This window comes from Ochotona princeps, chromosome 12 (genome assembly GCF_030435755.1).
Source record: "Ochotona princeps isolate mOchPri1 chromosome 12, mOchPri1.hap1, whole genome shotgun sequence".
Lineage (NCBI taxonomy): Eukaryota > Metazoa > Chordata > Mammalia > Lagomorpha > Ochotonidae > Ochotona > Ochotona princeps.
The window spans coordinates 42583651-42596168 of record NC_080843.1 but is presented as its reverse complement, the minus strand read 5'-3'; the positions used below and the strand labels follow the sequence as shown (position 1 = coordinate 42596168).

At 35.9% G+C, this 12518-nt stretch overlaps 1 protein-coding gene across 1 annotated transcript in view; it reads left to right on the top strand.

Annotated features, from left to right (window-relative positions):
* VWA8 (von Willebrand factor A domain containing 8) overlaps positions 1 to 12518 on the top strand; it is a 355373-nt gene that overhangs the window by 195331 nt on the left and 147524 nt on the right. Inside the window, exons 22-25 of the mRNA XM_058670689.1 lie at positions 5601 to 5676; positions 7811 to 7946; positions 10024 to 10143; positions 11524 to 11729. Of these exons, the coding sequence (XP_058526672.1) occupies positions 5601 to 5676; positions 7811 to 7946; positions 10024 to 10143; positions 11524 to 11729 (538 nt within the window). The remainder of the gene's footprint in view (positions 1 to 5600; positions 5677 to 7810; positions 7947 to 10023; positions 10144 to 11523; positions 11730 to 12518) is intronic.

Here is a 12518-nt window from a genome sequence, read left to right as displayed (position 1 = left end):
GTAACTGTGTAATAAAGACTTATATCCACATGTGAAGATACAATGCAGTATGCATCTGTACTTCCAGATCAAAGATGGACTCCCAATGAAACTGTTTACTGTATCTTGACAATAGGATGCTGGACTTTATGCCATTGTCCATGCCTACAATGTCAGGATACACTTAAATAGCCAAATGATGGACTTGTGCACATAGGCAGGCAGAATTCTTTTAGCAGGGAAATTTCCAGGTTCCCTTGTGTTTGAGGAGGTCTCATAAAGTACTTGAAAGTTGGAATTAAAAGGTAAATTTATTTTGGTGGAAACAAAAATTTTTTTAAAAAAATCTTTTAAAACTAATATTCCTTATGATACCAAAAATCCTTCTTCACTAGAAAAACATATCACTAGCATTTGCTCTGAATCAATGATATTACACTTACTAGTTAAAAAAAAATACTTTTTCAAATGATTTCATAACCATTCCTCTTATTAAAATATTGAATAAATACGTGTTCCCCTGATTCATGTTCTGTGTTTCTTTGCTCAGGTTTAGTGCAAGTTATTATGTGGACTTTTCTCATAGCCATTCTTTGCTTTAAAAAATGTAGTCAGAGGAGATTTTTTTCAGTTGTTTGAAACTCTGATGTGTCTTCTTTCTTCCTTCATCATTGTATAATTGTTTTTCTAAAAGCCAATCATACATCAATTAAAACACAACTCATTAAAATATAATCCTCAAGATAAACATCAGTATTTTGAGATCTTTGTCTCCTTAGTAAATGAAAAGATATTAACTCAATGTACCTTTACAAGCAACATTTCAGAACAGATTGTGCTTGCTGCCTACAGTCTGAATTTCTTTCCTTATTTTGACAAAAACCTGATCTTTACACAAACTTAATTACTTTTTTTACATCTGGGATCATTTTAAGTTAGCACTAAAATATTAATTAGTCCAGTTTGAAAACAGAAATTTCAAAAAGGAGTAGAATTCAACACAATATTGTTTTAAACATCCCATTTCTTGGCCCAGACTTTAATTTATAGACAGCTGTAGTTTGTACAATAGTTAAGAAGTGAGAACAATTGGTGATAACATAAATGTCAACAGTTAGTTGAACGTTGTAATACATCAAGCATTACTGGTAACTTATAATATGGGAAAACCATCTCTATTAAACTTTAGGATAAGGAAATGTGGTGTAAGATGTATTTTAACTCTTCCTCAGTATTGTAGAAATTGTTGACTTTAAACTCTTATTAGTTTAAATTTCAAAACTGATTTTAAAAGGAATAGCCAAAATAAAATTAGATTTGTGAGAAAATTTTCTCTTTGAGCCATTGCTTATTTATGCAGAGAATTAATATCTTTATCCAGCATGCCCATAAATGCTTAACAATGATTTTAATTAAGCATTCTCCAAGAAAGAACCAAGTTATCTTTTTTTCCTGCTTCTTTAGAGTCATTTCATATGCTTCCTGGGACAACCATAGGCACTTTGGATTTATTAAAGTTAAGTTTATGATAGTGTTGACTATGTTAAATATCAACCTTTTTCTTATTAAGTACTATGCAGCAGATAATGGATTGTTTTCTTCTCTTATATAACCATAGTAATTCCCTGAAATACAAGCCAAAGGATTTTTTTAGTTCCATCTTATTTTACATATGTTGCTAGCTTTTGCTTTTCCTTTGATGGCCAAGATGAAAGGATCAATAATAAGAACAGAGCGAAATTATTTTGTCCTGCAGATTCTCTTCATAGACTATTCTGTTGAAAGCCATGGCTTCTCTTTGTATTTTTGTTTTTGCCTTTTTTAAAGAATTATCCAATTTGTGCTTGTTCCCTTGAAGATATAGATTTTGTTTCTCAATCTTTTGAGAAATCTCATCAATCAAGTTGTGTGCTATTAGAATTCAAGTCTTGGTCCTTGGGGCCACTTGTGGGTGCCAGGTCTGTTAGCCCCAGGGGTGGGTGGTCTGGCGGGGCCTGGATTGCCTGGCTTGGGTTGTGGTGCCTGCCTGTGTGGTGGGTGCCTGGTTCGTGAGCCCCAGGGGTGGGGGGCGAGGTTCGCAGGGCCTGGGTCACATGGCCCAGGTTCTTGAGCCTGCCAACACAGTGGGTGCTGGGTCCATGTGCCCTGGGGATGAGGGTCTGGTAGGACCCAAGTGGTCTAGCCTTGGTTCTTGGACCCACCTGCAAGAACTAGTTCTCCTCAATGAAAAAGGAGCAGTAGATGGCAGGCCATGATATACACAGAGGATATGGCGGCCCATTGGGTCCTGCAGAGGACATCTGGTACCATAGCAGAAGAAGGAGAACAGAATGACTTGGACAACTATCCCAGTCAAGTGATGACAGCACAGATTTGGGTGAATGGAGACTGTAAAGTGGACTCTATCAGCCAGTGGACATTGGAATGGTTGCCTCATCCTTGGATCAACAGGATCAAAACCGTTTCAGAACTATCAAAATCACGTGGGCAGAACCCTTGGAGCCACATCAGGAACCCTGGATTGGTAATGGATGGCCATTCCCCATACCTGGGTACTGAGGCGGTTAGGAAGCTGGGTGTGGCTTCTCCCCTTATCACCCCCTTTTCCCAGAAACAGGAAGAAGAAAAGAAAGTTTGGAAATAGTGATCACACCCACTTTTCCCTAACCCTCAGTCCTTCCGACCGTGATCAACTATGCAAGCATGATCTAAAATAAAAATAAAAAGTAAAAAAGTAAAAAATAATTTAAAAAAATTCAAGGCTTAAGAAAATTTCTTTGCCTTTTAAAAACTAGAACTCAGTTTATTTAACTTTACTGTTTTTAATCTATTTTGAAGTACTACAGTTATTAAAGTATCAACTGAATTTCCTTTCTACTGACAATAAAGCAACAGTTTCTTTTTCTTTTTGGTATTGGAAGGTGTAATGTTGTTTCCTATAAAATGTGTGAAGGCTAAAGTGAAAAATTCCGTGTGTTGCTATAAAAATCTGTGGGAACACATCTGTGTTTTCTTCCTCACCCACCCCCCTCTCTCTATTGCTTGAGTATTAAGAGTAATTTTAAGTGAGGTTAATTGAACCCTGTTCTTGCTGTCTATTCTAAATCCTAAAAATCAATTTATTAGCAAAAAGCATTATGAAGTATTTGCTACAGTGAATTTCCATATGGAAAATGGATATGTGACTATAGTTCATAATTTTGAGTAAGAAAGATTTTATTCATGCCAGAAATTGATAAGCACCAATAAATTATCACTATAGATTTTTACTTAATATTCTATAGGATTTATATTTGTATACATTATTAATTTGATTTTGGTAAGATTAAAGAGTAACTTAATATATAATGGTTGGCCTGAGGGGAGCATTAGGTAATGAGAAACCTGAGAGCAAGTATCAAAGGTTAGAAATAGGTCAGCAGTGACAATAGACCAGACTCCAAGATAATTAAATATACATGTATGTATATATATGTGTGTGTGGGGTATATATATATATAAAAAAATCAGGTTAGAGGGAGAAGCCTTCTAAGCTGGAAACAAGTAAGGCAGTCTAGAAATACCAAGTGAAGCCCTGAAAAATGAGGAGTCTGCAGATGTTAATCTGCTACAATAATCGGTCCACATTCAACTCAACTGTATATAAAAGTAAGCCCTCTTGCTAGTCAACCTCGAGAGCAAACACCTTGAATATATATGTTCTCAAACAGACTGATCGATAAATATGGGTCATTCTTTCTGTGAAAGATTCATCCTTTATCTAAATCAATAATTTACTGGAGTGTGTTCCAGACTTTCTATTTGTGAAAGAGATTCACCAATAAAAGTACTGTGTCCTGAATCATATGTTAGCATGTTGATTTTTTTCCTTTTAGTATTTTCCATTAATTTCAGCATATTCTTACTGAGTTCCTTCTGTAAGCCAGACATTTGTTATATGTTAGGGACAGTGTGAATAACAGTGTAGATATCTTTTCTGTGCTTTTAGATCTTACAGGCTATGTAGAGAGAGAGGTATTGAAGCAAATCACTGCATTAGAGTGTGTCAAGGATGAAATGGGAGCAATCCAGGGCTCAAATGGAACGGAAAGTAGGGAGTGGGAAGAGTCAAGGAAGGGAGGCCAGGAAGTGCTACTCTTGTGCTGAAATCTAAAGATCAAATTGATATTCCATAGACAAGGAACTTGAGTTGGGACAACTCAGTCACCATAACAGTAGCTGGAATGGACATGTAACTATACTCCCAATATCTGCTAGATGCTGTGCTAAACATTCCAGTGATTCTGTCAGTGATCCTTCTGAATGAGTCGTATTGAGTACCCAAGAACACATGTCTAGGAACCACACATTGCTGAATGTCAAGAACCAGACTTTGATTTCTGATTGGTCTGACTCAAAATTCCTTTACCACTACCCTGTGGCTCTTGATTAAAGTTGTTTTCCTAAAACAAAAAGATTTGCATGATACCTTATTTGGTTTATCTTTTATTAACATGTGGCATTTGTTGCTTCTTTTGCAAAGAAAAATAGATACACAGTTTATAATTTGAATAGTGTCATAAAAGTTAGCATCTGGGTATCAGTATCACAAGTGTGACAACTTGATCTGAGGTTCACCTTATAAGTGGTCTTACTCTTAGTAGGTACTCAAAATAATGCAATTGCCACTCCATGTTTTACTGTGAAAAAATAAAGATAGTTTTCAAAGACAACTTAAAACTTCTTAGCAGTAGTTTTAATTTTCCATTATGACAACATCAAACTGGCCATGAGATTTTTCAGTTTTTAAAGTAGAGGATGGAGATATAAAAGTGACCCCTTTTAAATGTCTGAATCTATAAGGTACCTCGTTTTTGACAAGAATACCCATGGGCAGTGTGAACTACCAATCTCATCATGTGAGGAGGCTCTTAAGGTCAAGATGATTCACTAGTAATACTTTTTGGGCCTGGCCTGATGGCTCAATGGCTAATCATGTCCATGAAAGTGCCAGGATACTATAGGGATGATGATTCGTATCCCGACTACTCCCCTGCCCATCCAGCTCCCTGCTTGTGGCCAGGAAAAACAGTAGAGGATGGCCCAAAGCCTTGGAACCCTGCACCCACACGGGATATCCAGAAGAGCCTCTTGCTCCTGACTTTGAATCATCCATTAAGGCCATTTGGGGAGTGAACCAGTAGACAGAAGATCTTTCTCGCTGTCCTTTCTTCTCTCAACAAAGCTGTCTTTCCAATTAAAAAATAGTAAATACTTTTAAAATGTTTTTTTTTAAATATTGGGCTAAAGGAGAGTCAAGTGAATACTAGAACATGTATTTAAGAAAATAAAATCGATTTCCACCTTCTACTTTAAAAAACTGAGATGTCCCAAGTTTGATGAAGTAACTCGACCGTCTTGTAAGTGACCTGGGATAGTTTGGTTTTTGTGTTTAGTGATAGCAAATTAGCAGATCAGTCCTGATTGTTTAGTTTATACACTTGCTTTATGAGCAGAAATTTGTTGAACAGTACTCTTGTGGCATATATTTATATATATAACATATGTATGTTTTTCAATTCATGCTAAAACATCACTTTATTCTTTTGCTGACCATAAATATGTGTTGCTTTTTACCCTAGGGACACCACAGTGCAAACTCTTACTCTTCAACCTTCTGTTAAGGATGGACTTATTGTGTATGAAGACTCACCTTTGGTTAGTAGTTCAATAATATGAATATTTTCAAGTGTATTTTTTATGATGATAATTGTATTTCAGCTTTTCTGTGTGGGACAGAAGACAGAATCTTCCATAAATTTGAACATATCTTTTTTTTTTTTTTTAGAATATGGTATAAAATGTTTTTAGGTAAAAAAATGGGGCAGTGCTGTGGCATAGTAGGTTAAGCCACTGATTACAATGCCAGCATCCCATTTAAGCACTGACTCAAGTCCTAGCTACTCTATTTCTGATCTAGCTCCCTGTACCCAGAGTAACAGAAGATGAAATACTTGGGCCCCTGCCAACCATGTGGGAACCTCTGATTGAGTTCTAAGCCTCTGGCTTTGTGGCCGTCTGGGAAGTGAACCAGCATATGGAAGATCTCTGTCTCTTACTCTCTGTCCTTAGCTTTTTAAGTAAATATAATAAATCTTAAAAAATGCTAATTTATTAATCTGTGGTTTCTTAATTATTTGCCAAAATTTTGCAATCAGAGTAGTTTGTATAATATGCTGTATCTGTGAGTTATTTCATGCAATCTTTTAAAAGAATTATTTTCAAATTTGTAAGTATCTCTTTTTACCCATTTCCAAAGAAAAGCTCCTAAGAATTTTTCCTGGTTCTGTGGAGTCGCAGACTAAGCCTTCAGTTGTAGTTTGGCATCCCATATGGGCATCAGTTCAAGTCCCAGCTGCTCAATTTCCAATCCAGCTCACTGCTAATGCACCTTGAAAAACAGAAGATAGCCTAAGTTGTTGGGCCCCTGTACCCATGGTGGGAAACCCAGAGGAAAAACAGCTTAGACTGGCCCATTTCTGGTCCTTGCAACCATTGGGGATTGAAACGATCTCTATCTCTGTGTGTCTTTGCCTTTGAAATCAGAAATAAAATAAAATTTAAAAAAATTGTTCCTAGCTTTTGTCTAATTTTTAAATAATGTCATCATTCATTTACTCATCAATGACCTAAGAGTCTTAATTTTTATTTATTTGACAACTAGAGGGAGTCCCATGGAAACAGAGAACTTGAATCTGCTAATTCATTCCCAGATGCCCAGGATTGGGCCAGGCCAAAGCCATGAGCCTGGGATGCAATCCAGGCCTTCTGCATGGGTGGCAGACACCCAAGCATTTGAGCTGTCACCTACTGCCAGACAAGCTGGCATTAGAAGCAAAGTTGGAACTTGATGCGAGACTCTCTGAAATGGGATGTAGGTCTCCTAAGTGATATCTTTACTGCCGCACTATATCCTGCCTCCAGCACTATATTTTAAATGTAATAATTTCCTTTTGATCTATTCTGCATATGACTGCCACACTAAGTATCCCAAAACATCAAGTTGTAGCTCCAAGCGTCATTACTATCACGTGTGAACTCACATTATTAAATTACTTAATGAGATGAGGTACATAAGAAGATACTTCAAGAGATTTGTAGAAACTGGTAATTAAAAATTAAGCTGATTATGGTTTAAAAAGTTTAAGTCCATACATAGTTTTTACATAATACCAATTTTTCATGATTTTTAGGGGTATTCTTCACATTTCTTTATGATAATCAAGTTCATATTAGTTGAGATTAATTCTGTTCTTCCAGCGCTTTTTCTCTGATTTCTCATATTTACCTCCCCTTCTGTTCCAACCTACATCAAGTGCCCAGGTCCACTCTTCCTAAGTGTGTCTGAGGGTCCCTCAAGTTTGAGCTCTGATTCTCTTCAGCACCATCGATCCTGATCAAATAAAAGTGTAAACACTTTAAAGAACCATAATAAATGCATTATTCTAATAGCCATGATTGGAACAAAAAGCACTTTTGTTTGTTTTACTTACTTAAATTTTTCCTACTCTGAGGGGTATGGGTTGCTGCTAGGCAACTGGGCATCACAATCATCAGAATAATTATACTAAAATAACCAGGTTAATGTAGAGCTGGCTGTTTGATAGCTATGTGAAGCTTCTGGTAGAGATCCATTGGTTTTATGCAGGCTCTACTGTTGCTTATTTGGGGTGTGATGCAGTATTCGTAATTTAGGTAAAATCAGATATTATAAATCCCAGCCTGTAAGTGATGAAGTTTAATAATGACTGCTTTTATTTTCTTGTTAACAATAAGTTTTCTGTCTTCAAAGGTTAAAGCAGTAAAGATGGGTCATGTTTTGGTGGTAGATGAGGCTGATAAAGCACCAACAAATGTCACTTGTATTTTAAAAACTCTAGTAGAAAATGGGGAAATGATTCTAGCAGATGGAAGACGCATTGTTGCAAGTGAGTATGAACAAGTAGTGCTTTTTTCATGCATGAAGTTTTTACTTGTCTGATACAGTAGGTTTTGTTGGCTGCTCGTTAACAAGCGACAAATGAAAGTTAAAGATAACTTAGATTGTTGCACTTGACAGTTGTTTACTAAAAGTGATACATCTCAATCTAGCTGTGTCAGTTTTACTTTTTATAGTTAGACAGAAAATTGAAAATTTTGGTGGGTGTTTCAGTTGCTATTTCAACTTTGAAAATATTTTCAACCCTGAAAATAGCAACACACAGTCTATATACTTTTCTCTCCATTCATTGTATGTGATTTATTTTCATTGTCTTGTAGAGTTTAAAAAACTAGACATATTCATATCTCCCGTAATAGTAAAACTTATTTTGTTGTTAGGTTAGTATACTTAAACAAAAATATTGGATGTTTTATTTATATAGCTTATGCATATTTATATAGATATATATGATTTATATGTGAATATATATTCATATAATTCTATACACATTTTACCTAAAGAATGCATTATCCTGTGTTTTGTAATATTTCTACATACCACTTTTATCGTTATTAGAAAAAATGAAGATAGGTGAATCTTACTGATATATTCAATCTACAAGGAAAAATTGAATTCATCTAATGCAGTGTGAGGATATTTTCTAGTTTCCAATTTTAGTTATTTTGTGTCCTAAAAAATGCTTCAAAATCTTGGTCAAGTTGTTCAAAATGTACTGAGACTAATATCAAATCTTTATTATCTAAAATAGTGTGTAAAGATGACCCCATTAAAAAGGTACAGATGCATCATCATGAAAGCATTCTCATTTGACATCACTGCAAGATTGTCAATCTGAGCCTAAACTGAGTACCAGTAAAAGTCAGCTTCCCTCTCACCAGGACTTTATGAGGAAGTGAGAATTTGCGTTAGCCTGAACAGTGTCTCTTAAAAAGGTCAGCCAGATTCTCAGAAGGCATTATGAGGACACCGGCATGGGAAGAAGGAACTGTTCAAGCAAAATTGTAGTTAAGGAATGAGCATCTCCTGGTAACCGTCCAGCATGTTTGTAGATAACACATTAAACAAGAGTACTTTAAAGCATTTTATTTGGGGCTTTTTGTTTTATTTTATCTTAGTAACATGGATCTCATTATGAATGAATGCCCTTAATATTTTTCCACTGCTAAAATTAAGAAAGACCACAGAGCATAACTGCTGATTGTGATAGTGGTGAATATGTGGCTGATTGGAAGGTTGCTTTTTGTTATCTTAGAAAAATTGTGAATGGAGGTTCTTATAGACTCACCTCAAGTAAAACTGCAGGTGTCTCAGAGCTATTACGTTTAAAGATGGACAGCCAAAGGCTACAGGCAAATAAACCTAGGTGGCAAATAGTGATTCTTCAACCAACCATAATACCGCTTTGATCCTCTCAAATTGTTCTCTGACTTAGCATTCCTATCTGAAATACACACCACTCGGTCTATTATACCATTCTGTTTCTGTAAAACCTAAAACATTTGGACAAAGAGAGCTCCAGAAACTTACCTAAATAATGATGGTAGATATTGCTAATAGGAAAAATAACATTGTATTGAGATGACCAAGTTTTAAAGACCTTTCCATATCCATGGGTTCCAGGTACACAAACTGGAGCTGCTATATGGGGACATGATCTATATATAGGAATACAGTTGCTGGTTAGTGACAGTGAAAGAATGTCCAGATTATGTCATGGGTGTTTTTAACCTCTCACTGGTGGCTTTTATCATTTTATTTATTTAAATACTAATATCTTAATTCCGATTTAAGAAATGAAAGACAACATTTGGACATGTTTATTTTTAGATATATGTTGAATTTACATATAGGTGAGCCCCTGTACAATTAAGTGTGGGCTTCATCAGTATTCAGTTCTTTCTCAAGAAAATTATTCTTTTCTACAACCAAGTTGATTGAGCCAGTTATACTAGAGCTCTTTATTATTGAGTAGTTTGAGTATTTTTGTTATATCAAGCTTTATAGCTTTATTCTTAGAAATGATTAAAAGTCAGTTAAGAGTAAATAAATATTTTATTTTTCAGATTCTGCCAATGTAAGTGGAAGAGAAAATGTTGTCGTGATTCACCCGGACTTTAGGATGATTGTTCTTGCCAACAGACCAGGATTTCCTTTCTTAGGCAACGATTTCTTCGGTACTCTAGGTAAAAACACTGATGATGATAATAATCCTGAGGACAGTAACACCAGCAGCAGTGCGCTAATGGCACTCACTGAATGCTTTGATTGGGCTCTGCCACTATAACCACCTTGTAGGACTACTTGTTATTTCTGTTTTAGAGAGGGTGGATACCTCATCACCAGGTTAACTTTCATCTATGTTAAATTAATAATGTCCATGCCATGGTGAACCAGATACCGATACTCAGGCATTACCTCCTCAGTGATGCCTCCCAGACCAGCCTCCCCCTACTTAAACACAACTTGTGCCATTCCAGGATTGTCTTTTGCTTTGAAATATATACTATCTAATGTTGGATCTATCACTTCTTATCACCGTATGTCAGATACAAATTCCATGAGCATGGAGAACTTTGTTTCCTTTTAATCACTACAGTATACAAAATACCTTGGAAAGTACGTGGCATATTGAAGACATTTCTTAATTATATAGCTTTAATTGTGATCAGTTATCCTTACACACACACAGTTTGGTTTTTATAGCAAAGATGTTATTGATACTTGATTAGATGTCCCCTTTTTCTAAAATGAATTTATCAAATAATGTGAGTTTATTTAACTTCCTTTGATCCCTGACCACTTAGCTAATGAATCAAATAATTATATGTAGTTTTAATATGAGTAATTCATCCATAGCTTTTGAGCATAGATGTTCTGATAATACATTCTCAGTTGTCAAAATTATGAATGAAATCTTGTGTTTCTGCATTCCTTTTCTTGATTTTAATTTCGACAGTGTGTCTGGTGATCTGTTTTTTTCTAGAATCAACCTCTAAATTATATTCCATCAATCTGCACAAGATACGAGTATAAATTGGTGTGTGTTAGTACTAACTACTCCTTTTTTGGTATGTGTTTTCATGATGTATATAATTTCTGAAGATACTTGAGAGTTGTTGAAGTTTAAAAGGTTGTCTCAGAGCCATATGAAGAATATATTACCATTCATGAATAGGAATAAATCACCAACACTGTGTTTACTTATGTGTATACTCTTTTGTTTTTAAGAAGTAGTAGTACATGTCTGAAAAAGTAAGTACATTGTAAACACTGTGTACCTGTTATAGAGGCAGTAACATTTGCTGGAGAGACATAAAGGAAACTTCCACTCTTTAAATTCAGAATTTTGAAAATTCCCATTGAGCACATATGAGTATTCAGGCATCATAATGTTTAACAGAAGCAAATCCATGAAGTTTTCTTTTGCTTTCACTATTTGCTTTCTCCTCTGCGCCAGCCTATTGGATCTATTTTCTGTACTTTGCTGAGCAACCAATAGTTTGCTCCTATTGGGTGAAGAGTGGATTATTGGCATGCTGATGTGCCTCTTTTCTCTCCTTCAGGTGATATTTTTAGCTGTCATGCAATTGATAACCCCAAACCTCACTCGGAGCTTGAGATGCTCAAAAAGTATGGACCAAACGTGCCTGAGCCCATCCTGCAGAAGCTCGTGGCTGCCTTCGGAGAGCTGAGGAATTTGGCTGACCAAGGGATCATCAACTACCCTTACTCCACCAGGGAAGTTGTCAACATTGTCAAGCATTTACAGGTATGGCAACACCTGGACACAGGTTTAGAAGCAGCCACCAATCTCAGATTATACAATATATAAACTAGGTCTTTAAATTTCTATAAATATCATGAGTCAGATGAAATGATGTGAATAACCTGTAATCTAAGTTATGAACATGGAAGCACAATGACCTAAGCTCTATATTGGTTTTGCAAGGTTCTGTGCTATGTTACCAAGAATTCCGGAAATTTGCAGAGGAATTTTTTTTTATGGAGTTTGAAAGGCAAGAGCTAAAATCATGATATGTTGGAGAAACCATCCTGTCCTATTGTTTTGCTTTTGATAATGAGCATATAGTATCTGGGTTTAAAAAAACATCAGTTTGAGGTAAATGACATGCAGACAAAAAAAAGGAAGAATTAACTGATTATTGAGTAAGCAGGCAGGAGAATGAAATTTCTTGTGACACATACAACATAGTGCACCTATATAAAAATCCATGTCAAGAATGGGCATTTGACTCAGTGGCTAAGACACCACATTGCATAGCAGAGAGTTTGAGTTTGGTGAGTCCTGGAGCCTCCTGCCGGTCTGGCCTCCTTGTAGTGCACATGCTGGGAAGCAGCAGGTGGTTACATGGGAGACTGGGATGAGTTCTGGATTCTTGACTTCAGCCTGGTCCATTCCTGGCTATTGTGGGAAGTTAAGGAGTGAATCTGTTGCTGTGCCTTAATGATGGAAATAATAAATAAAAATGATATTTAAATCTGTATCTATTCTAGTTATATACTAAATAATGATCTTCAGTAGTCAGAAGCTAATGAC